This window comes from Neomonachus schauinslandi, chromosome 5, assembly GCF_002201575.2.
Source record: "Neomonachus schauinslandi chromosome 5, ASM220157v2, whole genome shotgun sequence".
NCBI classification, from domain to species: domain Eukaryota; kingdom Metazoa; phylum Chordata; class Mammalia; order Carnivora; family Phocidae; genus Neomonachus; species Neomonachus schauinslandi.
Genome location: NC_058407.1, coordinates 22,723,692 through 22,751,604, shown reverse-complemented (window position 1 = coordinate 22,751,604; position 27,913 = coordinate 22,723,692). Strand labels below are relative to the sequence as shown.

General features: G+C 37.1%; 1 protein-coding gene across 4 annotated transcripts in view; it reads left to right on the top strand.

The window, feature by feature from the left end:
* APAF1 (apoptotic peptidase activating factor 1) overlaps positions 1 to 27,913 on the top strand; it is an 86,809-nt gene that overhangs the window by 14,488 nt on the left and 44,408 nt on the right. For 3 of the 4 annotated variants that reach the window (XM_021687546.1, XM_044914729.1, XM_044914728.1), the window contains 12 exons: positions 121 to 304; positions 3,161 to 3,273; positions 3,374 to 3,505; positions 5,898 to 6,136; positions 6,551 to 6,718; positions 7,427 to 7,558; positions 11,169 to 11,282; positions 11,748 to 11,932; positions 15,767 to 15,893; positions 16,870 to 16,995; positions 19,378 to 19,509; positions 22,906 to 23,031. In XM_021687546.1, the coding sequence (XP_021543221.1) occupies positions 121 to 304; positions 3,161 to 3,273; positions 3,374 to 3,505; positions 5,898 to 6,136; positions 6,551 to 6,718; positions 7,427 to 7,558; positions 11,169 to 11,282; positions 11,748 to 11,932; positions 15,767 to 15,893; positions 16,870 to 16,995; positions 19,378 to 19,509; positions 22,906 to 23,031 (1,778 nt within the window). The remainder of the gene's footprint in view (positions 1 to 120; positions 305 to 3,160; positions 3,274 to 3,373; positions 3,506 to 5,897; positions 6,137 to 6,550; positions 6,719 to 7,426; positions 7,559 to 11,168; positions 11,283 to 11,747; positions 11,933 to 15,766; positions 15,894 to 16,869; positions 16,996 to 19,377; positions 19,510 to 22,905; positions 23,032 to 27,913) is intronic. The other variant, XM_021687545.2, reaches the window with a different exon arrangement.

The following is a 27,913-nucleotide window of genomic DNA, read 5'->3' as shown; positions in this document are numbered from 1 at the left end:
AATCAAGAGAAATTGAAGATAAGATTGAAAATTGAAACAAATCTGCTACTTATCACTAAAATCTTTCAAAGGAGGACTCTTGTTCAAAGGCCTTAAGTTTATTATTATTTTCTTCACTAGGTTGTTTCCCAGGGGGTGTGCACTGGGTTTCAGTTGGGAAACAAGACAAATCTGGACTTCTGATGAAATTGCAGAATCTTTGCTCACGGTTGGATCAAGATGAGAGTTTCTCTCAGAGGCTTCCACTCAATATTGAAGAGGCTAAAGACCGTCTTCGCGTTCTGATGCTGCGCAAACACCCAAGGTACAGATAATCAAATTTAGTTGGTGCATGAAGTCCCAATGAGATTTAACTACTGACATTTCAAGAACATCGTATCTTTTCTTGCTCTTCAGTAGAGATCTAGGAGTGAAGCATTGCTTTTCTGCTCTTCTTTGTCTTATATTAAAAAATGGCTGCCACTGGCCTGAAATTGCTACTTTTCTTTGCACCTACCATGTTGTCTCTTATATACCACTGAAGTGCTCAAGAAGTATTTCTTAAGTAGGTGAGTTTGTGAGGGGTCTTTGCTAGAAAATGCAGGCTTCTTACCTTGAATCTGTTATTTCTAATGGATAACATTGAACAAGAGACAGAATAAATGTAGGCACCTGGTAAAAGGATTATTTATTTAATGGAACCCTTCTCTTGTGTTCTTAGTTTTGGGAGGTGTGTGTGTGAGTGTGTGTGTGTGTGTATATATATATATGTATGTATATGTATATAAAAAACTCTTCTGTGAACTTCAAGAGTTTGTTTTATTTTAATTCATTCAATAAATATTATAATTATGTGCCAGGCACTGTTATCAACTGTTTCACGGTTTTCATTAGCCAGAAGGGAGACCGTAGATTAGTTGTTGCTTCTGTTAACAGTGTAACCATCAGTAGTTAATCACCTGGGATTCAATCAACATTTTGATCTCCCTGATCTAACAGCCATTCTTTCTTTGGTTCATTTAACCAACATTGAGTGTTGTGCCAGGTTCTGGGTCAAGTGCTGCAAGTACAAAGATGAATAAAGCCTTCCTTGGGAGTTCAACAGTAAATTGGGTAAGAGTTAGGTAATGGCTCTCAATGTTTTTTTTAATTCCTTGGTGCAGCTGATAATGCACTACACTTTCATATGTAGCAGTGGTTGAGTGATTCTTAAATTGGTAAGGGGATTAATATCAGAATATTCGGTGAGAGTAGTAATTTGGGAAAAGCCTCTTAGGTGATTCTACAGAGGACAAGCTCTTTTCTCTCTGGCTTCTTTCTCTTCCAAATCCTTCTGTTATTGCTCCCTCCCCTTGGTAGGCATTGGTACTGATTTTCCTGGAGGAAATGGGATTTAGACCACTATGTTTTGTTTTGTTTTGCTTTGTTAGATAGGGCTGGGGAAGGAGCAGAGGGAGAGAGAAAGAGAGAGAGAAAGCATCTCAAGCAGGCTCCACACCCAGCATGGAGCCTGACTCGGTGCTCGATCTCACGACCCTGAGATCATGACCTGAGCTGAAATCAAGAGTCAGGCGCTTAACTGACTGAACCCCCCAGGGGCCTCAAGACCACTAAATATTACCTCTTTTCTAGTGCAGTAACTTTTCCCTAGTCCTGCTTCCCTTCTCTACGAAAATAAAAGTGATTACTATTTAGGAAAATATTGTAAATGCTATCAGATGTATCAGACCATGGCTAATGAAGTCATCCTTTTTGTCTCTCTCACAGCAGCATTTTGGTTTATACTTTTGCAATTTTCCAGTCTGTATGTGTCCCCAGAATCTTTTTTTTTATAGTGCACAGAAGTGGTGTGCCACTAGGATAAAAATGCTAGTGAATAATTATGCTATTAGCTTTTAGTTGTATTTTCTCCATCTGTTCTGCTGAGTTCAAAAAAGTTTTTGGAGAAACCAATCAAGAATTGGCACAGAGGGCGCCTGGGTGGCTCAGTTGGTTAAGCGACTGCCTTCGGCTCGGGTCATGATCCTGGAGTCCCGGGATCGAGTCCCGCATCGGGCTCCCTGCTCGGCGGGGAGCCTGCTTCTCCCTCGGACCCTCCCCCCTCTCATGTGCTCTCTGTCTCTCTCATTCTCTCTGTCTCAAATAAATAAAAAAAATCTTTAAAAAAAAAAAAAAAAAAAAAAAGAATTGGCACAGAGGTTCTTTGTCATTAGGAATAAATAAACTGATTTATGGATGGGGAAAACCCCGCTAGTGTACCAAATGAAGGGTAATATTCTTGCTAGTGCATTATATCGGGTTGGGACATATGAAATTGCTAGTTTTGTAGGTAAAAAATGGTCAAATATCGTTTTTATTTTTAAATTTTTTTAAAAGATTTTATTTATTTATTTGACAGAGAGAGAGAGCATAAGCAGGGGGAACGGCAGGCAGAGGGAGAAGCAGGCTCCCCACTGAGCAGGGAGCCCGATGCGGGGCTCGATCCCAGGACCCTGGGATCATGACCTGAGCTGAAGGCAGACACTTAACGACTGAGCCACCCAGGAATCCCTCAAATATTATTTTTATATGATTGATTTTAGCTAACCTGAGCCCAGTTCTCATTTAGTTTTGGTGCTTTAAAACTGAATTAGAAAAATCTCATTACTTGGATACTTTTTTTTAAGTATCGTTAACCAATTTTTAACACCTGCATGGTACACACAGTTTACTTTTTATAGGTTCCCTAACTTTAAAATGCATTCATTGTTTTGGGGTGGGAAGAGAGGAAAGTCTCTAATTTTTTTTTTCTTTATTTGATTCAGTATATTGTGAAAGGAATATAGCAAAGAGGAAGAGCCATGAATAGACATCTTTATTTTGTAAATTTTAAGACATTGGTGACATCATCCTTTTTTATTTTTATTTTTTTAAAGATTTTATTTATTTATTTGACAGAGAGAGAGACAGCGAGAGAGGGAACACAAGCAGGGGGAGTGGGAGAGGGAGAAGCAGGCTTCCCGCCGAGCAGGGAGCCCGATATGGGATCGATCCCAGGACCCTGGGATCATGACCTGAGCTGAAGGCAGATGCTTAACAACTGAGCCACCCAGGTGCCCACATTATCCTTCTTTAAAAGAGGCTTAAAATAATAAATGTCATTAGTGATTCAATACAGTTTTGTTTTGTTTTTTTAAATCAGGTCTCTGTTGATCCTGGATGATGTTTGGGATCCTTGGGTATTAAAAGCTTTTGACAATCAGTGTCAAATTCTCCTTACAACCAGAGACAAGAGTGTTACAGATTCAGTAATGGGTAAGGATTAATTTACTTTTTACTTCCCTTATGTTTTAATTCAATTAGATTAAATATACTTAAACCAAATTACTGATTATATCTTGTGATTTTGTTGCAGGTCCTAAATACGTAGTCTCTGTGGAGAGTGGCTTAGGAAAAGAAAAAGGACTTGAAATTTTATCCCTTTTTGTTAATATGAAGAAAGCAGATTTGCCAGAGCAAGCTCACAGTATTATAAAAGAATGTAAAGGTGTGGTTATTTTGTGTATGAAGGAATTATAGAGATATTAATTTTGCCCTTTTGTAAATTAAGCTACTGAATATGATAATTTAGCACATGAACATCCAGAAACTTTACTAGAATATTTAGTATTTTAGGTTCTTCTCTGACACCCTAAGTAGATAATGATATTTTGGTATTCATTTATTCATTAAAATAATATTTAATGAACACCCATAATATGTTAGTGGGAAGGGTTAGATGAAGACATGACTTCTGCCAAAGGATAAAAAATATAGTGAGAATCAGAGTTTTACATTTTTTGGTTGGAATTTTATAAAAATAGTATTCTAATTTGATAGGTAAAAACTGGTGTTATCCTCTTTTTTTTTTTCTTTTTTTAAAGATTTTATTTATTTATTTGACAGAGAGAGAGACAGCGAGAGAGGGAACACAAGCAGGGGGAGTGGGAAAGGGAGAAGCAGGCTTCCTGCCGAGCAGGGAGCCCGATGTGGGGCTCCATCCCAGGACCCTGAGATCATGACCTGAGCCGAAGGCAGTCACTTAACCAACTGAGCCACCCAGGCACCCGTGGTGTTATCCTCTTAATTTGCATTTTTTATTAGTGAAGTTAAACTTTTTACTGGTTTATTGAATATTTGCATTTTAAGAAATTATCCTTGACTCAGTTTTTCTTTGTGATATTAGTATTTTTAATTGATTTTTAGTCATTCTAACTATTGAAGCCCTTAGCTCTTTGCCATATTTTTGCAAATACTTTCCCCTAGTTTTTTGTCTGCTTTTTAATTTCATTTGTAGTATTTATTTGACATACAGAAATTTAAAATTTTATATAGTTACATCAGCTCTTTTTTTTTTTTTTTTTTTAAAGATTTTATTTATTTATTTGATAGAGAGAGGCACAGCGAGAGAGGGAACACAAGCAGGGGGAGTGGGAGAGGGAGAAGCAGGCTTCCCGCCGAGCAGGGAGCCCGATGCGGGGCTCGATCCCAGGACCCTGAGATCATGACCTGAGCCTAAGGCAGACGCCCAACGACTGAGCCACCCAGGCGCCCCATATCTATCAGCTCTTAATATTACTTCTTCCATTATTGTTAATACTTCAGTAGACCTTGTTGTTTCTTTTTGCCATCAAATAGATACTTGGTTTTGAGTTAATTGACTTTTTTTTTTTTTAAAGATTTTTATTTATTTGACACAGAGAGAGATAGTGAAAGCAGGAACACAAGCAGGGGGAGTGGGAGAGGGAGAAGCAGGCTTCCCGCCTGAGCAGGGAGCCCGAAGTGGGGCTCGATCCCAGGATCCTGGATCATGACCTGAGCCGAAGGCAGACACTTAATGACTGAGCCACCCAGGTGCCCCGAGTTAACTGACTTTTCTTAAAAAAAGATGATTTGAGAGCGAGCGAGTGTGTGCACATGTGCACAAGGGGGTAGGGGCAAAGGGAGAGGGAGGGGGAAAGCCGACTCCCCACTCAGTGGGGAGCCACACCAAGGGCTTGATCTCAAGATCCTGAGATCATGACCTCAGCAGAAATCAAGAGTTGGATGCTTAACCAACTGAGCCACCCAGGCACTCCAAATGAGTTAACTGACTTAAGAAATATGTTAGAAAAGAATACTTTGTTTGTATTCATTATAAAGGTGATGCATGTCCATTTTTGAAACATTTAAAAAATGTGTAAAACGATAAAAAAAAAGAAATTACCCATAATTTGGTAATTAGCACCATAAGAGTATTTCTTTCAGTCTTTTAAGACATATAAAACTTTGAAAAAAATACTGAGATTACAGTGGTATACACAATTTGAATCTTCCCTTTTCATATAGCAAATCTTGAACATTTGCTTATGTCATTAAGTATCTTTTGAAAAAATTACCAATGGCATAATATTGTGGTAACTTCAATTTATTCAATCATTTGTTATTATTTAAGATTTTTCACTATTTTAAATAATGCTGTGATGAATATCCTTAGAGGAAGTATTTCTTATTTCTAATGGCTTCCTTAGAATAAATATCTAAAGAGAATCCAGGAGTGATAGATATTTTAAGGCTTTAGATAACATGCAGCAGGGTGCCTGGGTGGCTCAGTTGGTTAAGCGGCTGCCTTCGGCTCAGGTCATGATCCTGGAGTCCCTGGATCGAGTCCCGCATCGGGCTCCCTGCTCGGCAGGGAGTCTGCTTCTCCTCTGACCCTCCCCCCTCTCATGTGCTCTCTCTCATTCTCTCTCTCTCAAATAAATAAATAAAATCTTAAAAAAAAAAAAAATAAATAAAAAAAAAAGATAACATGCAGCAGAATTTTTTTTTTTTTTAAGAATAAAGGGACTCTTAGTGGTAATTTTGAAATGAGACAGTATTAATACAGTGACTTTTGTTTCGTTTTGTTCTGTTTTTAGGTTCTCCTCTTGTAGTGTCTTTAATTGGTGCACTTTTACGTGATTTTCCCAACCGTTGGGATTACTACCTCAGGCAACTTCAGAATAAGCAATTTAAGAGAATAAGGAAATCTTCATCCTACGATTATGAGGCTCTGGATGAAGCCATGTCTATAAGTGTTGAAATGCTCAGTGAGGACATCAAAGATTATTACACAGATCTTTCTATCCTTCAGAAGGATGTTAAGGTGCCTACAAAGGTAATAGAAGAACCAACAATCCTTGTCCTTGGATATTTATGGCATGTAACTTTTGATACAGTACCAAGGATGTTGTTAGAGAGGATATTGGAAGGTTAAGACCCATGTCACTGAGGTGTATGTGGGGGGCTGTAAAAATCCCACTGCTCTTAGTCTCCATCATGGGCTTGGTGTTGAATTCAGATTATTTCCTATTTTCAGTTCTAGTGAGGCTGGAGAAGCATCTGACTTCTTCTCTTTTCTATCTTGATGAATAGTTGAGCTTTTTCATATGAAATGGAAGAGAAATAAAGCCCTGTTATTCAGGGCTTTAAGATATGATTTTTGTGTGTGTGTGTGTGTGTGTTAACACCTTATCTACAATCCTGGTAATTGTAGTTTTGTGGTATATTAAATGCTTAAAATGATTTCTAGGTGTTATGTATTCTCTGGGACATGGAAACTGAAGAAGTTGAAGACATACTGCAGGAGTTTGTTAATAAGTCTCTCTTATTCTGTGATCGGAATGGAAAATCATTTTGTTATTATTTACATGATCTTCAAGTAGATTTCCTTATAGAGAAGAATCGCAACCAACTTCAGGTACTGCATCTCTGTACATTTTTAAAATTTTTTTATTTTGAAATAATTTTAGGCTTATAGAAAAGTTGCAAAACAGCATAGAGAGTTTTATGCATGTACCTTCATCTAGCTTCCCCCAGTGTTAACATCTTATATAACTATAATATAGTTATCAAATCTAGAAAATTAACAATGATAGAATACTGTTAACTAACCCACAGATTTTATTTAGATTTTGCTAGCTTTCCCCCAATGCCTTTTTTGTGGTTCAGATCAAGATCCCATATTGCATATAATTGTCATGTTTCCTTAGTTTCCTCAAATCTATGAAAATTCTTTGCTTTCTTTATCTTTCATGGTCACTTTTGAAGAGTACTAGCCAGTTATTTTGTATAACGTCCCTTAGTTTGGGTTTGTCTGATGGTTTCTCATGACTAGATTAAGGTTATATATTTTTGGCAAGAATACTACAGAAGTCATGTTGTGTCCTCAGTGCATCATATCAGGGTGTTGATATGTCTTGTTGTCAGTGATGTTAAGTTGATCACTTGGTTAAAGTGGTACCTGCTAGTTTCTCCACTGTAAAGCTACTAATTTTTTCCTTTTGTAGTAAGTATTTTGTGGGTAGATTCTCTGTACATTTTTAAATAGCTTTGTAAGCTGTAGTTACTGTGATGCTTAAGTTATGAAATTATTTCTGTCTTCTAAAATGTTTCATTTGGGTTTCAGGATTTACATAAGAAGATAATCACTCAGTTCCAGAAACATTACCAGCCACATACTCTTTCACCAGATCAGGAGGACTGCATGTATTGGTACAATTTTCTGGCCTACCACATGGCTAGTGCCAATATGCACAAAGTAAGGTGACCCATTTAAAAATTATTATTTTTTAAGATCTATTTATTTATTTCTTAGAGAGAGAAAACGAGTGGGGGAGGGGCAGAGGGAGAAGCAGACTCCCTGCAGAGCAGGGAACCTGATGTGGGACTCGATCTCAGGATCCTGGGATCATGACCTGAGGTGAAGGCAGACGCTTAACTGACTGAGCCACCTAGGTGCCCTAAAAATTATTTTTATCTCGGGGCGCCTGGGTGGCTCAGTCAGTTAAGCGGCTGCCTTCGGCTCGGGTCATGATCCTGGAGTTCCGGGATCGAGTCCCGCATCGGGCTCCCTGCTCAGTGGGGAGTCTGCTTCTCCCTCTGACCCTCCCCTGTCTCATGCTCTCTGTCTCATTCTCTCTCTCAAATAAATAAATAAAAAAAAAAAAAAAAAAAAACAAAAATAAAAAAAAATTATTTTTATCTCACTTCTATTTCCTCCTATGTTTAGAATTTTCTTTTATTAGTAAAAATAGGATTATAGCCTATGTAAGTATTTTTGTTTTTGTTACACTTTTTACCTACAGTGATTTAGAAAGGTACCTTAGTAACTGTAGTAAATGAACCACCTAAAAATTCACTCTCTTCTTACTAGTAGCTTTCCTTTTTGGGCAGTATAGATTTGTGTTTTTAGGCTTTGAGAGGAAATGGAGAATGGGAAATTATATTCATTCATTCAGCAAATATTTATTGAGTGCCTGTTAGGTACTGGTATATTATTCTTCATTGTGAGGATCTACCATAGGCACAAAGTCCCTGCTCTCATTGAATTTATATTCTGTGGGGAGACAAGTAAATTTATACTACCAGTGGACAAGTAAATTTATACTATGTTGGGAGTAGTAAGTGCTCAGCATGGAAGGAGAAAGTGATGATATAGCATCATCATGATTTATGATGGATTTGGTGTGCATTATAAGATGACTCCCAAGCTTGCACAACAGAAAGAATGGAGTTGCCCTGAACTGAGATTGGGAAGTCTGTGGGCAGACTGGGTATTTTTCAGGGGTAAAGGGAAGGTTAGGAAATCATTTTGAATATACTGTCTCATACGTATTAAGACATCTGACTGTAAATAAAGGGTATATAGTTGGATATATGAATCTGGATTTCTGGGGGAACATTATGGACTAAAAATAAAATTTGGGAATCATCACCACATAGATGATATTTGAAATCATGAGTACCAACTATTCAGAATGTTAACATTTTGGAAAACCATATGTACTTGGAGTAATTTTTCTATGCTTAGGTATGTTATCTCTTGGTTAAAAAAAATGGTGTATTGTTGTATCCTGTTTTTTTCACCTAGCAAAATATAGTTTACATTTAATAATATACACTTTGGAATGAAGGTATTCCAATAAATACTTGTGCCAAATTTACTTAAACTGTAATTGTTGCACATTTAGGTTTTCAGTTTTTTGCCTTTATGATGCTGTAATGAACAATGTTGTCTTTGCACCTACATTATTTCCTTTGAAAATTTTTTGAAGTGGGATTATTGGGTCAGTGCATCTTTTTAAAACTTGGTATGTATGGTAGTGTGACAGGATTCAGTTTATTCTTACCTTTTAAGCCTTTTTTTCTGATTTTTAAAGATAATTTCTAATTTTTAAAGGTTTTTCATTGGAAAAATACAGGCAAAAAACTAAAAAGAAAGTGAAAATGACATTATTGCTAATGCTTTTGTGTATAGTTTTCCAAGTTGTTTTGCTGCTCGGATACACATACGTATCCTTTTTTTTTTCTTAATTTTAATTTTTTAAGGGAGAGAGTGCATGTGTGAGCAGGGGGAGGCTCAGAGGGAGAGAGAGAATCCCAAGCAGGCTCCATGCCCAGTGCAGAGCCCGATGTAGGGCTCGATCCCACAACCCCGAAATCATGACCTCAGCCGAAATCAGGAGTCAGAGACTGAACTGACTGAGCCACCCAGGTACCCCCACATACTTGTTCTTTAAACCCAAAATAGGATCATAATAGCAATAGTCTTATATCCTTTTTCCCCCCCAGTTAACTGTATTTCATGGTCCTCTTTTTATGTCAGTTTATATAAAGTGAAAAAATTTTTGAAGCTGCATTACTATTTCATTGTATATTGACGCTTATGGGCAGTTAGATTGCTTAAGCACACTTGTCTGATTATTTTCTTAGGACACATTTTTTAAGTGTAATTTCTGGGTCAAATGGTATGTATAGTTAGAATTTTAATACAGATTACCAGACTGTCCTCCAGAAAGGTGCTCTTGAGTTACATCACTATCAACAGTATGTGAGAGTGTTCATTTCCTCTGACTCCAGCTAATATTCTTATTACTGCTTTTAGTCTTTAAAAATCTGATTTTTTTTTTTTTAAGATTTTATTTACTTTGTCAGAGAGAGAGAGAGAGTTCGCACAAGCAGGGGGAGTGGCAGGCAGAGGGAGAAGCAGGTTTCCTGCTGAGCAAGGAGCCCGATGTGGGACTTGATCCTAGGACTCTGGGATCATGACCTGAGTCGAAGGCAGACGCTTAACCGACTGAGCCAGCCAGGTGTCCCTAGAAATCTGGTATTAAAACATGCTGAATCTTTGTTGTTTCATTTAGATTACTGGTGAGGGTTTTGGCCATTTGTACCTTTTATTCTGTGCATTGAGTTTCCTACATTGCTTTTACCTATTTTTTTTGTTGAGGTGTTTCTCTTATTTTATTAGAATTTTCTTTTTTTTTTTGTTTTTGAAAACATGGCTTCCTCTGCAGTACTCTTTTTTTTTTTTTTAAAGATTTTATTTATTTATTTGACAGAGAGAGAGAAAACACAAGCAGGGGGAGCAGCAGAGGTAGAGGGAGAAGCAGGGAGCCCGATGTGGGACTAAATCCCAGGACCCTGAGATCATGACTTGAACCGAAGGCAGCTGCTCAACCGACTGAGCCACCCAGGCGCCCCTTATTAGAATTTTTCTATAAAAAAAAGAATATTAAGCCCTCATCTATCATATGTGTTGTAAATAAATATTTTTATTTTTTGTCAAGTTTTATTTATATTGTTTGCAACTATATTGAAGGTTTTTGAGTTTTTAGGTAGGTGTCATGTTTACAAACATTTCCTTCATCCTAGGGTTACAAAAATATTTGCCTGTATCCTATAGAATTTTTTGAGGTTTTCTATTTTATATTTAAGCGTTTATTCCAGCTAAAATTTATTTTGATTTAAGTTGTGTGGTCCATTTTATGTTTATTTGGTTCCTTTTAAAATAGCTTCCTTTCTGTCCTTAAATTCTAAGTTATCTGCTACGTTTCTTTCAGTGGTGTTAGGATAAGGATGGTAGGGGCTCCTGGGTGGCTCAGTCGGTTAAGTGTCTGCCTTTGGCTCAGGTCATGATCCCAGGGTTCTGGGATTGAGCCCCATGTCAGGCTCCCTGCTCAGGTGGGAGTCTGCTTCTCCCTCTGCCCCACTCCCTGGCTTGTGCTCTTTCTCTCTCTCTCTCGATCACTCCCTCTTTCAAATAAATAAAATCTTTATTTAAAAAAAAAAGATAAGGATGGTAGAGTTAAAATTCTTTGATGTCTTTAACAGTATCCTCATCTTACTTTTTTTTTTTTTTTTTAAAGGAACTTTGTACTTTAATGTTTTCCCTGGATTGGATTAAAGCAAAAACTGAACTCGTAGGCCCTGCTCATCTGATTCATGAATTTGTGGAATACAGGCATATATTGGATGAAAAGGTACCCTTAGTATGAAAAATAAGTTCTTAAAGGGCATCTCATTGTCATTTAATTCTAGGTTTAATAGTGGGGATGAGCAGAATAAAAGGGACAAAGAGAGATAATTTCCTCATTTTGACCCTTGATTATTCTAATTATTTTGCTTCCTAGCCTACTGGGAATGTAGATGGGATTGAGGTTTGAAAGTTGAGGAAGTAAAGTGTCCACTGGGTTTTTTTGTTTTGTTTTTTGTTTTTTACACAAAAATGTATTAAGAAAGTAATACTTGGATAATGAGATTTTTACACTATGTTTAAAAATCTGGAGAGGGTCACCATATATTTGTTACCTAATGGTTGGCTGTTTAATTTTAGCTCATGTAGAGAATATCTCATTTAAGCCTTTAAAGTGACAACATCACAGAAACAGAAAAATGCCAGATCTTGAGTCTAGTTATATTTCTAAGAGATTTCAGTTTGTTCATAGGATTGTGCAGTCTGTGAAAATTTCCAGGAATTTTTATCTTTAAATGGACATCTTCTTGGACGACAGCCATTTCCTAATATTGTACAGCTGGGTCTCTGTGAACCAGAAACTTCAGAAGTTTATCAGCAAGCTAAGCTGCAGGCCAAGCAGGAGGTCGATCATGGAGTTCTTTACCTGGAGTGGATGTAAGTAGATTAGGAAAGAAACCAAAGGGAGTGGAGTGCTAACTGTGTCATTATTTTTCAGGTAGTGAATAAGTTCACTCCAGGAAGATTTAACTACTTTGTAAAGGGCTGGAACTTTTAATAAGCATTCTTACTTATTGAAAAGTTCTGGAGAAGTGAGCATAGGAGAAATACATATTTTCAAAGAGTCCATAGAAATAGATGCTTGCCTATAGGCATTTTGACCAGTCATACTAAATAATACCAAATGGTTTACTTATTGTAACATAGTTTACTAGCAAAGAACATGGGCTTTGAAGCCACAAACATTGATTTAAGTCTCATTTCTGAAACCTGATAGTTCTGTGATTTTGAACAAATTACAAGTTGCTCTTTTTTTCGTATATAAAATAGAGATAGCAATTCTTTGAGGTATATTATTTTTATGAAGATTGAAATGAGATATTGGATATATAGTGATTAGCCCTTCGCCTTTCAGATAGCCCTCATAAACTTCCACTGAATTTTGATTGTTCTAACTCCTAAAAGAGTCTATTCAGTTTTGCTCTTGTCTTAATCTTATCAATTAGAAAAAGAGGGTTAACTCATCTTTTTAATGTCTGTTATATATGATACGCGCACATTACTCATTTTACCTTCAAACCTTAGAAGGTAAATATTATTTGCTCTATTTTACAAATGAAAAAATTGAGGCACAGAGATGTTGAGACTTGACTAAGCTTGTGTAGCTTGTTGAATGGAATTTAACTCCTGGGTCTGTTGAGCTTGATGTTCCATGTGCCTTCTATATGCCATGCTTCTCTTACAGCTGGAAATAATGAACATGAGTGGTTGTCTTTTCACATGTGGAATTTATATCTGAATTGAACTCTAGGTTGATATCTGCAATATTTATTAGTCCCGGGCCCTCTTTCCAAATAGGTTGCTGTAGGTGATTTCCCAAATTCATTGAAGCTAAGGTAAACCTGTCTGTATTCTAGAATACTTGCTCACTTTATATTGTAACACTTGTTTCACTTTATGGTGATGGCCTATTTTTCTGTTACTAGTCTATACATTCTGTAGTTTAGAATAGTTCGGAGGTTAAAATTAACAGACTTTGGCTCTAGACTGCCTGGACTTGAAACCCAGCTCTGCTTTATTGGTTGTTTATAACCAGGGAAAGTTATTCAACTTCTCTCACCTAATAGTGCTCTTTCATAGCATTATTGAGAAGATTAAATGAGTATGTGTGTATACAAACATATACATACACACACATAGAGTGCTTAGAGCAGTACCTAGTTCACAGAAGGTCCTCAATAAATATTAGTTATTAAGAATAGCATTTAGCATTTTTCCTGGTCCATATAGTTGGTATGCAAAAGAAATTTGTGGAAGATCCAACTGAATTGATGTTTTGGTTAGTGGTTGAAATAGAGTTAATACATGGTCTGATAATCAGATGGGTATAGGTTTAGTTCTTGTTCTCTTATGACTTGTTGAATTTGATTTTTCACTTTTTCTTGCTTTTTTTTTTTTCTTCCTATTGCATCAGCTGCGTTTCAGCCTGTGATGTTCTCTCACAGAATGCTTAGTCATTCTGTGAGCTGAATCTTTTAACTGGGTTTGACCAGGTCATATTCAAAGAATGCTTTACTTTAGTACTAGAAAGATTTTTTTTTTCTATAGAAATGTTTAGATTGGTATAAGCTTAAATTTAACTGAATTTTAGCTTTCAAAGAAATTATGTGTTCATACATTCATTTGTTATTTCTTTAATACTTTTTGGCCGTCTGTTATATGCCCATCTTTGCAACAGTCACTTTCTGACCTTTGGGGAATTGAGTAGTTAGAACAAGGGGAAAGAGAGTTTTTTTTTAGCCTAATCTTCTAATCTTTGCTAGTAATTTACCTGGTTTTCTTCTAGGTTCTCATCACCTTAGTTCATATAGTGTTTGTTTCTTTGCTTCTAATAAATTATAATACTTTCTAGGCAAGATCTAAGTCTGATTTACCTTTTGTGTTCCCTTTTTTCATTTGGTCCATCTTGTGTGTGGTTAATTTTTTTAAAGTTTTTATTTAAATTCTAGTTAGTTAGGGGCACCTGGGTGGCTCAGTCGTTAGGTGTCTGTCTTTAGCTCGTGATCCCAAGGTCCTGGGATCGAGCCCCCGCATGGGGCTCCCTGCTCAGCGGGAGGGCTGCTTCTCCCTCTCCCACTCCCCTGCTTGTGTTCCCTCTCTCGCTATGTCTCTCTCTGTCAAATAAATAAATAAAATCTTTTAAAAAAAATTCTAGTTAGTTAACATACAGTGTAATATTGGTTTCAGGAGTAGATGTGTGGTTAATTTTTTTAAAGAATAGTAACAGTGGCATCCTTATGTGCCAGGCAGTGTTTAGAGCAGGTATCATTACTCCTGTTGTACATATGAGGAAATGGAAACTTAATAGGTTCAATAATTTGCCTAAGTTTACACACCTAATAAGTAGTAGAAGTAGGTTTGCTCTTTATCTGACTCCTAAAATAAGTACAATGCCATTTAACATATTTATTTGTACTCAAAGTGACTGGGGTGTCTGTATATGAAATTCTGACATTGTTCTAATACTTTACCCCTTTAACCCATAAGAAATAATGTATTAACTGCACTAGTGGAATAGTTACAAAGAAAATGATATTGCTTTCTTTTTCTCCTCTATGAATAATTGTGGTTAGAGAAGAGCAAATTTCAAGTACATCATCGTGGGGCGCCTAGGTGGTTCAGTTGGTCAAGCGTCTGCCTTCAGCTCGGGTCATGATCCCAGGGTCCTGGGATCGAGCCTCCAGTTGCCTCGGGCTCCCTGCTCAGTGGGGAGCCTACTTCTTCCTCTCCATCTGCCCCCTCCCTGCTCGTGTGCTTGTTCGCTCTCTCCTTCTCTTTCTCTTTCTCTCAAATAAATAATATCTTTTTTTTTTTTAAATGCAGACTGGTACTTCTCTTTTTTTTTTTTTTTTTTTAAAGATTTTATTTATTTTATTTGACAGAGAGAGACACAGTGAGAGAGGGAACACAAGCAGGGGGAGTGGGAGAGGGAGAAGCAGGCCTCCCGCTGAGCAGGGAGCCCGATGTGGGGCTCGATATGAGGACCTTGGGACCATGACCTGAGCTGAAGGCAGACGCTTAACGACTGTGCCACCCAGGCGCTCCTCAAATAAATAATATCTTAAAAAAAAATAAAGTACATCATTGTTAATGGTGGGTGTAGTGTCATACTTTAGTTAGGAAATGAGCTTCATTTTGCTATGGCTTCTTTCCTTTTATTTATTTTTTAAATTTTTTAATTTTTTTAGAGAGAGAGAGGAGGAGCAGAAGGAGAGAGAGAATCTCAAGCAGACTCCATGGCCAGCGTGGAGCCCTATGCTGGGTTCAGTCTCACAACCCTGAGATCATGACCTGAGCTGAAGTCAAGGGTCGGGTTGCTTAACTGATTGAGCCACTCAGGTGCCCTGGCTTCTTTCCCTTTAAAAACAATGGAGATTTTTTTGAGGGTATCCTTACATAATGATTTCTCTGCATATGTTATCATTAATATATCAAAGGAAAATAGAAAGCAACATGTGTTTGATTAATTAGATTTCTCCCAACTCTGACATTTGCAGCACCTGACAGGTTGCTTTATATAGGGTAGCATTTCTCTTAAAAAGCCACTTTCGTAATACTTTTTTCCTTCAGGAGATCTATGCTGTCATTTACATGCTGGTAACTTAATTTTAAGAATTTTGTATTTTGGCAACACAACAATGTTAACAGACAGTTTATTACTGAAAAAAAAATTACTTACTGGGTTTCTGTTCATTTTCTCCTTGTATGTAGAAACAAAAAAAACATCAAGAATCTTTCCCGCTTAGTTGTCCGCCCCCATACAGATGCTGTTTACCATGCTTGCTTTTCTGAGGATGGTCAAAGAATAGCTTCTTGTGGAGTTGATAAAACCCTACAGGTAAAACATATCTCTTGAGAAAAATTGAAAGAGGCATGTACCGAATGCTGTACATACTAGAATATATTTAAATCCTAGAATTGAAGAAAATTGCACATTAGAATTAGAGAAATCCAAATCTCTTGAACATTTTATAAAAGCTGTCTCTGGAAATTTAGAAGATATGGTTGTGTGTTTTCATGATTTTAAAGTTGCCAAGTGACATAAAAGTACCTTTTACCCTAGCAAATCCGTTACTGTCATCCATGAGCCCTCTAAGAGTAATGAGGAAATGCAAATTGTTAAAAGACATAAGGACTCCATATCACAGTGCACAGGGCTCTGATTAAAAAACAGTGATTAGGTAAAATACCTACCTTATCACAGGTTCAGACACAGATTCTGACTATAAACAGGAATCACACTAGATTATTTCCTAAGGTGCTTGAAGGAATTTAAGTTCTCATTTGTTTTTGGGATACATGAATGAGTGCTTTTCTTTAAATTTGTGCTCTGCTTTTTGATTTTGAAGGAAACGGGATCAGATTAGTTAAAACTGATATTTAGATTAGGTTTAGTCTTTGCAAAATTATGACTGTAAACCTTATTTTTATATGTGTGCTTTATTACTAATTTTATTAATTTTGGGTTTTGAGCCCCAGAAAGAAAACATATTGAATGAAATGTTTTCTGTTTAAGAATTTGCCAAACTAAAAAAAAAAAAAGAAGAAGAAGAAAAAAAGAATTTGCCAAACTAATCTCAAGAACTGAAGCTATACTCTGCCGGCTCTTTTTATTGATATTACAGTCATTTAATAAGGGATAGTTCTCTATGTTAAGACGTATAAACTCTGACAGATATTCTGCTTTTTAGAGTGGTTTTGCCAAGGTTCATTACTATTGCAAAATACTATGGATTAAAGTCTTTTAAAGAAAGATTTTTATTGAATGGTGGCCATTGGTTTATGGTAAAAAGATTTTATTGTTGCTTGTGCAGGTGTTCAAAGCTGAAACAGGAGAGAAACTGCTAGAAATCAAGGCTCATGAGGATGAAGTGCTTTGTTGTACATTCTCTGCAGATGACAGATTAATAGCAACCTGCTCAGTGGATAAAAAAGTGAAGGTAGGGAAATATTTTTCTCTTGAGTTGTAATTACCATAGAATTCATTTTCTTTTTCCATAGTGGAGGGACTAGGGTAAGTAGGGGTAAAGGACTCTTGCCTCTTAATCTACAGACTTGAGGCAAACCAGTTTTTATCCACTTGCAAATTAACACTGTCTATTTTTAAGCACCAGCAAAAATGCCTAGGTTTCTCAGCCTGAGGTATTTACCGGACAGCTGGGAGAAACAATTACAAATTAATGAATTTGCCTTCTGTTTATTATTGATAAGTCTGTGTGATAAAATATCAGTTGGAATCTTTGAGGGCAATGTGATTGGAAGTATTGCTGCACAAAATTACTGAGATTGGATTCCTGTTGTAAAATACATAATTTGTGAAGTGTGCAACCCACATTTTTTTCTTTTAGAGAGGAAGTGCGGAGTGGGGAGGGTTGGGCGGGGGAGGGGCAGAGGGAGAGAGAGAATCTTAAGCAGGCTTCACACAGTGTGGAGCCTGATGCCGCCGTGTTCATCTCACGATCCTGAGCTGAAATCAAGAGTTGGACGCTTAACCAACTGAGCCACTCAGGCACCCCAAACACCTCACTTCAGGCTTTTTTTTTTTTTTTTTAAGAGAGTGTGCACATGTGGGAGCGGGGTGGCGGGGAGAAAGGAAAGGGAGACAGAGAATCCCAAGCAGGCTCCACACTGGGTGAGGACACGGGCCTCAATCTCATGACCCTGGGACCATAACTTGAGCTGAAATCAAAGAGTTAGATGCCCAACCGACTGAACCAGCCAGGTGCCTCTCGCTTCAGGCTTTTTAAAAAGAGATGGATCCTGACTTGGTGGGAGTACTGCAAATAAATAGGTAGGTAGGTGGGTAGATAGATAAATAGAGAGGAGAGGGAGAGGGGAAGAAGGAGAGGGAGAGGGAAAGAAAGAAAGGGAGGGGAAGAAAGAAAGGGAGAGGGGAAGAAAGGGAGAAAGGAAAGAGGGAGGGAGGAAGAAAGGAAGGAAGGACGGACAGACGGATTGTTGAAACTGGCTAGATGGGGGGGTGCGTCTTAGTGGACCTGGGAGCAAGAAAATTGGCTTGGAAGTTTCCTGGGGTCTGCACTCACTTGAAGAAGACTTTGGAGTGTCCAGACAAAGTAAGACCTTGGAAAAGTCTACTTCTTGATAGATTGGACTGTCTAGGTGGCTTTACAACCAACCAGTTAATTAACTCCATAGCCATTACTGAGTCAGGCTTGGAGTTCGCCAGTCTTGCACAGTTTCAAAGTCAAGAGCTATGTGGAATAAAAGGAGATAACTCTGAGTTTCTGTTTTCTAAGTACTCAAAATATAGAACAAATGTCTATTAAAGAACTTAAACTCTTTGGACCTCTGGTGAGTGCTTTGATAAGACAAAAAATGCGGGGCACCTGGCTGGCTCAGATGGTAGAGCATATGACGCTTCATCTTGGGGTCATGAGTTTGAGCCCCATAATGGGAATAGAGCTTACTTAAAAATTAAAAAAAAAAAAGAAAATGCTATGAGAGGGACATTAATACCTCTAAAAAGTTCAGAGCCCAGTGAAGACTAGGTAATTTATTTCTTTTGTTTATTGTTAGAACACACTGCTTTGTTGTCTTACATAGTAACTAGAATGATGATTACTTCTGCTTGGGAATTTAACACTGTGAGGCTTTATACTACACACTTTGTTATATTACATTATCAATTTCTCACTATAACTTGCAGAGTAAGTATTGATCCCATTTTGCAGATGAGAAAATAGGTACAGAGATGAAGTCATTTGCCCAAGCTCACATTAACGGATAACTAATGGAGGCAGGGTTCAAAGCTAGGTTTCCCTCAGAATCTAAAGCCTTAATTTTTTTCACTGATCCATCTGCCTTTACTTTTTATTGATACCTTGAAGTCAGCAGCACATGTCCTTTATCTCATTTGAATTGTGTACACAGGGCAGGTATAAGTATCCTCATTTTACAGAGGAGGGAACTATGATGCAGATAAATTAAAGACTTGATGATGGACACACAAATTATAAATGGTAGAGCCAGGTCTTGGACTTAATCCTTCTGATCTAAAGTCCATTATTCCATTCCTTTTATAGCACTTCTCTGCCTACTGTCATTCATGTGAACATGTGCAGTCTTGCCCTTGAAGAATGTAATGTTTTCATGGGATTCTAATTGTGCTATAGAAAGGCACACGTGTAGACTTGTAATTTTTAAAAAGACATCCTGGAAAAATACAGACATGTTTTAGAGAAGGGGGGTATTATGTCTGACTGGGAAAATCTGCCACAAAACAGCTCACATTTGTTTGCTCTTCTGTTCTCCCTTTGAAAGTAAGGGGTAGTTGTAAATTTTATTTTCTCTATTCTCTTTAGATCTGGAATTCTCTGACGGGGGAACTAGTACATATCTATGATGAGCACTCAGAGCAAGTCAACTGCTGCCACTTTACCAACAACAGTCATTACCTTCTCTTAGCCACTGCGTCAAGTGACTGCTTCCTCAAAGTAAGTGTGGATAATGAGAATTACGTGCACAAATTTGATAGGTGCATCAGAACATCTTTTTTGATTTTCTCTTGTATTGTTCAGGGCTCTTTTGGTTGCAGTGATAGGAACTTCCATACTAGCTAAGCCAAAAAAAAACAAAAAAAAAGAAATTACTGGTTCATGTAACTGAAAAGTCTAAAGGGAGCATGGCTTTAGGCATAACTGATTCCAGATGCTTAAATTACATTCTTGGAGTCTAATCCCCCCTCCATTTTTAGATTTTGTTTCTCTCTTTGTTGGTTCAGGCGTGTTCTTTCTGTGTGGCAGGAAATATGGCTGTTCTCAGTTACAGGCTTACATGGGTCTTACAGCTTATAGTCACAGAGGAAGGGAAACTTACTCTTTCCCAGGTCCCATAGATTTAATTTTAAAGAAGACTATTTGACCTGGTTTGGCTTATATGCTCATTGTTAAATAACCCTAGTGGTCCAATAGGATATGGAATCCTTGAATTGGTTAAAGATTACAAGTTCAGCCATGTAGAAATGGGACAAATGAAGTGAGGTCAGCTCTATTTGAATTATAAGTGGGGCTTGATTCAGAAGAGAGGTTGTTATTAGGAGGAGGAAGGAAAAAAGGTGCTGATAGAAAAAAAAAAGAAACTAAAAGCAGATGTGCATTTTATATATATTTGATAATGCTTTACAGTTACAAATTATAAAAGATTTTATCTTTTTTTCCTCTTAAATGGCATATTGAAGATAGCTAGATTAAATTTTCTGGGGGTCCAGAAAGATTCACTAACTTCCTTTGGATTGTTTTTTGGTTTGGTTTCTACCCTGTCTTTTTTAATGTCACACCATCTTTGCAAAGGGACATTATATTTTTGGGAGGTTTGGGCAAACCATTTCAGTTTGGAAAACCTCATAGACTCTGTGTTTGACATTTAAATACAGTATTTTTTTTTTTAATACAGTATTTTTAAAAACTTCAGAAAATATTGAAAATTGTCTCCCCTCTCCCCTTCAGTTCAAGAAGCTGAAACTTTATCTTTTTTTTTTTTTTCCTCCAAAAGAAAACTTACATAGAAGCTCAGTGTGTAACAGACAAAGCCCATTGCTCTGGTTGAAGTGGGGTGTGGTCTTGCATTTTTTTTTTTTTTTAAGACGTTATTTATTTATTTGAAAGAGAGAGTGTGTGTGGGTGCGCGCGCTTGAGCGGGGGTGGGAGGGAGGACAGAGGAAGAGGGAGAAGCTCAGCTGCTGAGTGAGGAGCCCGATGTGGGGTTCTGTCCCAGGACCCTGAGATCATGACCTTAGCGGATGTCAGACTCTTAACTGACTAAGCCACCCAGGCGCCCTTGAGCTTGCTTTTCTACTCTTGTTCCCTCTCTTATTTCCCCCAGTAGTCCCTTTCAAACATGTTTTGGAATCCTTAGGGGCCTGCATAGCACAATTTGAAAACACTGGATTGGATTAAAATAACAGACTAATGTAGTCTTATAATCATAGCTCATTTTTACTCAGATATGCTTTACCTTATTGAATAAATCCACCTCTAAAAAACTAAGACTTCTGTATTATTTTATGATTAATTTTTGATGTTTCTTTTTAACATTTTGTAGGGTGAAGAAGTTTATGTTTCCTCATTTTAATTATAGACAAAAAGCTTTAGGATATAAGACCAAAGAGATATCTCTGGGTTCTATTGTTTAGTCAACAGTTTTAATTGAGGACAAGTTTTACTTTAAAATCTGCCATACCACACCTGTATTACCATGTGGACAATTAGAATTCACTTCTTGTGACTCTTGAACCGAGAGAAGGCAATGAAAATACGAAAATCTGAAGTTGCCCCCATGTGACTTGCCTTATCTGAAAAACTGAATTTACCTAGGACTAGGATAAAGAAGTCGAAGATGGAGATGGACATGAAGAATAGGACTTACCTCACTGGTCATTTCCAAAGGATTTTTGTCAATATTAATTTTGGGGATGGATGATTTCTCCTTCCGTGTTTAATATAGTTAGCATAAATCCCCAGAGAGGACTATAGCCCTTTTTATTTATATTTTATTCACTTTTCAAACATACCCAAAAGGAGAGAGTACAATAATAAACCCTTGTGGTATCCATTGTCTAGCTCTCACTATTATTAATATTTTGCCAATCTTATTTTATTTTCCTCCTCCCTTTTTTTTTTTTTTTTTGGCTGGAGCATGTTGGGACAAATCGCAGATATCATGTCATTGCGCCCAAAATACTTCAGCTTGCATATTTGAGGTCTTAAACCTAAGTACCATGCCATTATCACACCTAACATAATAAATAATAGTTTTGTGATCTATCTGGTCCATGTTCACTTTTCCCCATTGTTCTTTTTTTTATTTTTAATAATCTCTATACCTAACATGGGGCTTGAACTTGCGACCCCAAAGAGTCACACATTCCTCTGACTGACCTAGCCAGGCTCCCCTTCCCCATCATTCTTAAAAAAACATATCTTTTTTTTTTTTAAGATTTTTTATTTTATTTATTTGAGAGAGCATGCGAGAGAGCACAAGCAGGGGGCAGGGCAGAGTGCAAGAGAGAAGCAGTCTCCCCACTGATCAGGGAGCATGATGGTGGGGCTCAATCCCAGGACCCTGGGATCATGACATGAGCCAAAGGCAGACGCTTAAACAACTGAGCCCCTAGGCGCCCCCCAAAAAACCATATCTTTCTACCATAGATTTGTTGGAAACAGAATACAAATTTCAGGTGACATTTGGTTGTTACGTCTCTTAAATGTCTTTTATTCTGGAGAAGTTCTCCTTCCCCTCTGCCTCTTTTGATTCCTTAGAGAAATTGAGTCATTTGTCCTGTGGATTCTGGATTTGGTTAGTTGCTTCCTAAAGGTGTTAACTTGCTCTTCAAGCCTCTTATATTTCCTGTCAAATGTATTTATATCTATCTCTGCTATCTTTGTATTTTTCAAGTCACTTTTTAGAGCATTAGTAGATTTTTACCTTAGTAACTAGACTCAAGATTTGCATTGGGAAATCTTAGAAATGACTGGGTAACCTAGCATCTAAAAAATTTGGGAGCATTTACTTATTGGAGAGCTGAATAAAATGATAATGATTCCAAACTACTTTGTTAAAATGAGCAGTAATTATTTAGTTACTTAGTGCTCAGACTAAAAGCCTAGGTAAGCTTTTTGTCCCTTAATAGATTAGGTGTTGATCTAAGGGCTGCCCCATTACTTGGTAATCACAAGTTCCCCTTTGTGTTTGACACCTTTTCATTAATATGATTGAACATTTTTCTGTAATTGAAAAAGCTTAAATGGAGCGAAGGAAGAATGTTATGAGATTTCTAACTTTTCCGTATTCAGTAGTAGTTTTTTAGTTATCTTTTTATCTTTCTCAAATAGCTCTGGGATTTGAATCAAAAAGAATGTCGAAATACCATGTTTGGCCACACCAATTCAGTCAATCACTGCAGATTTTCACCAGATGATAAGCTTTTGGCTAGTTGTTCAGCTGATGGAACATTAAAGGTACACTTTTGTTTATTTAAATTGGTTGTAATTTTGTGGTTTTATGATGTGGTTATAGAAATAGGTTTCTCTTCTCATTTCTACAGGAAGAGCTTTTTCTTTCAACTTCTAGGAGCATATTTAATATAACTGTAATTGCTTGTTATAATGATTGTTTATGAATGGTTTACTGCCTTATGCTTTAAAGTTCATATAGTTTGAATTCTTAATTTTTAAGCATGTATTTATGGCTCCATAAAATTTTGAGATTTGTGGGGTCAAATTTTAAAGGCCCTGCTTTTATTTATTCTTCCATTTATTTTATATTTTCCTGTTTCTCCTGATGTCCTATGCAGGAAAAACTCAGAACTAGGGAATAAAGTATATTCAGGCGCCTGAAATTTATAGTTCTAAAAAAAACTAAATTCTTTAAATTTTCACCTTCTCAAATAAAATCCTAATCCTACTTTCTTTATTATTCCTTTCTGTACCATCATTCTAGTCTCCTCTTCATTGATTCTCCTTTCTTTCTTTGGTCTTAAGTCTAATCCATCTTTGACCTAGTCTTTCGGTCTACCTTTTCCCCTCCCATTCCATAGTATTTACTGTGGTTCATGCTGTCATATCCTTATGTTTGATAGCAGCTTTCTAAGATGTGTTCTTCATCTCTCCTAATCCTGGTACAGAACTGCTAGAATAACTCTCTACCTCTGTTTTCATCTTGCCACTTTCAGCTGGGACGCAAAAGTACCACATTATAAATTGTGATAAACCCAGGCTCATCAGGTACAGCTGTAAGGCTCTTTACCTTCCATCATTCTGCTACCCCTCAGTTCCTGTCCGGTTTGTTTCTTCTAGCCCCCTTAGTACTGTTTATTCTAGGCAAGGTAATTTGTCAGCTACTGTTCCTGTATATACTTCATTAGTCTTTATTGGGATTTTTGGCCTCCAATTTGCTTGCCCATATTTTTTAATGACCCTCAAACCTTTATGCAAAGCCTTCTTCAGGAAGTGTTCTCTTACCACATCCATCTATCTGGTTCTGAATACATCCCTCCTTCTATCTATATCTCTATATATTGATAGAAACTGTTCAGTTTATCTTCTCATTTCCACTTGTGAATGTGCTGTTCAGTTCAGTCATTTTCATGTCTTCTTTTCTTTGATAAGATTGAATATAGATTTATGATCTGCAGAGACCTTGCATCTTCTTGTACTCTCAAGTTCATACTACAGAATTCTTCTCAAAACATGCACTCAATAAATTTTTTTTTAATATTTATATATTTGACAGAGAGGGAGAGCAGGAACACAAATGGGGAGTGGGAGAGGGAGAAGCAGGCTTCCTGTGAAGCCGGGAGCCCAATGTGGGGCTCGATCCCAGGATCCTGGGATCATGACCTGAGCCGAAGGCAGATGCTTAACGACTGAGCCACCCAGGTGCCCCTCAATAAATTTTCTTGACATATATTTTTTCCAGGGAAATACTTGAACCCTCCCAGGCACTATTTTGTTTGTTAGGATCACTAGAGAAGGTGATTTGTTAATGTTGATAGGTAACTCCTCAGTTACAGGAAGGTGAAATCTCTGATGCTGATCCTCTGGTTGAATCTTTGATTTCTCTTTGCTGACTGAAGATAACTTGTTTTTGTATAAATTACTTCAGGGCATCTAGTAATCCTTTCTGGGTAGAATTCTACTTTAAAGAATTTTCTAGCTGTTAGTAGATGTTGGGAGCATTCTTAGGTAGAATATTCAGGTAAACAGATTTTGACTTCTATGACATGTTATCTGCAAATACTAAATAACCTTCTCTTCCTTTAGGACAATCCATATCAGAGGAGGCTTTTCAGAATACCCTTGGATGGGTTAAGACAACCCTTTTATGAGACAATCTTTCAGTTATATGAGCCTATTATTTCTTCTTTTCTATTAAGTGAATGACTTCAGAAGAAGGCATTTTATATCTCAAGTCAAGTTTTTCCATCTTACAACTGTTGCTAATTCCAAGTTCTGGCAAAATTCCATTTTCCTTAGCATTATTCCATTATTATTAGGTTGCTTAATGTTCAAGACATTTGTGAAACCAGACTGTTTATCCATTTTATAAATTTAAGGTGTGCAGTTGAACTGGCTTTCCTTGCTGCCAAGTTACGGTCCGTTCATTCCTAATTGATTTGCTGTATTCATCATAGTTCCAATTCCAGACTTATGCTGTTGTTCTTAAGCCGCCAATCTTGTCACTGAATCCGTTTCATTCTCTGGAGATTACCTTACCTCATACCTACTTATTCAGAGGGTTGACACCACCCATTAAGAGTTCTCTTCCGTAAGTCTCAAAAATTGCCATAAAAATCCCAGTTTCCTTTCTTTTTTCTCATCTCAGTTCCCAGAAAGTTCTCTACTTATGCCCACTGTTCCTTTTTTTCTTCTTCCCCTGCACACTTTGCTTCACTGATTATTTTTTCTTTCTTTTTGTATCTTTCGCTTTTCTTCTCTTTGGGATCCTTTCCCACAGCCTACACATGTTCTTGGGCCTTTCTAAAACCAAAAAGTGAAAAACCTTTGATTCTCCATGGATTATGTTATCCTCTGAAATAGTCATTCTGTTTTTCCCTTTATTGCTAGACTTCTTAAGCCACCTGTACTTGCCTCCATTTCCTGACTATTCTCTCAATATTTAAAACTTGTTAAGCCTGGTCCCATCTTTCTTGTAGTCCTTTGAAGCATGTAAAATCTAGTTTTATTTTCAGTCTCTGTTCTTTTTGTTGTAAAGGTTAATGCTCTTTGGATTAGTGTGAAATCTGATATTTTTCTTTATCCAAGACTTACTCTTTTTGTTGTATTACCAGTATTCAGCTCTTCTTCCTCATCAACCACCTATATTTACTTTTTGAAACTCCTCTTCTGACATCAGTGTTTTCTACTTTTTCCTTTTATCTCTCTAATCCCTTCTTTATCTTTTCTACCTGGCCACTTAAATATAGCTGTTCCTCAAGCATCTAACCTTGAATACCAGTTTTGTTACCTTTCTTCCATCCAGTTCATCAGTCCCATGGCTTGAACTCTCATCTTTTCAGTGAGTGACTTTCAGCAGTGTTACCTCCAGCCCTCATTTCTCTTGTGTGCTTGGGTCCTGCATCTCTAATCACCTGCTAGTTGTCATCACTTAGATAATACACTGTGCCTCAAACTTACCGTGCTCCACACTGAACTATATTTTCCTCCCAAACTTGACCCCCTTTTGTGCTTCCTGTATGTTTTATGATTAGATCAGTGTCCAGGATTTATGTCATTGTAACTGGTCACAGTTGAGTCATGTAGTATGTTTTTTCCTTTCTCATACAGCTTCTTGTTTTCCTTGGGATTAAATGTGTTGTACATTTGCCATTGTAATTTTGTTTTTTAACACATTATGCTTATTTTTTTTAATGTGCTCATCACTAATTCATCTTCAAACTATCCCTTGTCTAAATTGCTTCTTACATTATTCAAACTTATCAGAATGTTTGATAAATTTTCTTTTCTTGGAAATAACTTTCTTGGAGGGTTCTGTCTTGCTCCATTCTGACTGGTGAAACTACTTCTGGTGTCCAACTGGGGATCTCCCTTTATCTGGGGATTCCTTTCACTTTTCTCTTGACTTGAAACCCTGTTTCTTAGATTTCTTGTTCTTCTTTCTTGTTTTTTTCTCCCATTGGTGGAGAATCTCCTCTAGCTTCCTAAGAAAGAAACTTTGGGAGGTAAATTTTTGAGACATTGTCTGTCTAAAAGTGTCTAACTTCATACTTAATTGGTATTTTTGACTGCATACAGAATTCTGGGTTGTAAATAATGTTTCCTGGGACTTTTGGGGACATTGTGCCCTTATCTTCTGTCTTCTAAAGTTCCTCTTGAAAAGTTTGAAGCCATTCTGATTCATATGTGATCTATTTTTTTGACTGAAACTTTTAGGATCTTCTCTTTTTTTTTAATTATTATTTTTTATATTGGGGCGCCTGGGTGGCTCAGTCGTTAAGCGTCTGCCTTCGGCTCGGGTCATGATCCCAGGGTTCTGGGATCGAGCCCCGCATCGGGCTCCCTGCCCAGCGGGGAGCCTGGTTCTCCCTCTCCCACTCCCCCTGCTTGTGTTCCCTCTCTCGCTGTGTCTCTCTCTGTCAAATAAATAAAATAAAATCTTAAAAAAAAAAATTATTTTTTATTATTATGTTAATCACCATACATTACATCATTAGTTTTTGATGTAGTGTTCTATGATTCATTGTTTGTGTATAACACCCAGTGCTCCATGCAGAATGTGCCCTCTTTAATACCCATCACCAGGCTAACCCATCCCCCCACTCCCCTCCCCTCTAGAACTCTCAGTTTGTTTCTCAGAGTCCATAGTCTCTCATGGTTCGTCTCCCCCTCTGATTTCCCCCCCTTCATTCTTCCCCTCCTGCTATCTTCTTTTTTTTTTTTAACATATAGTGTATTATTTGTTTCTTTTTTCAACCAACTTCTTAGCAATTCCTTTTATAAAATCTTTTATAATTTTCATCTTTACAGTCATATTCCATCCCTTCATTGTATTAACCCTTATTTTTGTACATATATAAGTTTTTCTTTCTTTAAAATTTTGGGAGGCACTTTCTTCTAGCAGATCAAAATATGCCCAAAATCTAGTGTGTGGCACTGATCTATGCATTGGCCTGATGATATTAGATCATATTCTGTTTTGTTTTATTTTGTTTTTGTTTGTTTGTTTCTCTTTTTCTTTTTCTTTTGTTTTTTTCTTTTCTTCTTTTTTCTTCCTTACCCTTTCTTTTCCCCAGGTTTCAGGTCTTTTCTGATTAGTGTATATTTTCTGGGGCCACTGTTACCCTGTTAGCATTTTGTTCTCTCATTCATCTATTCCTCTGGA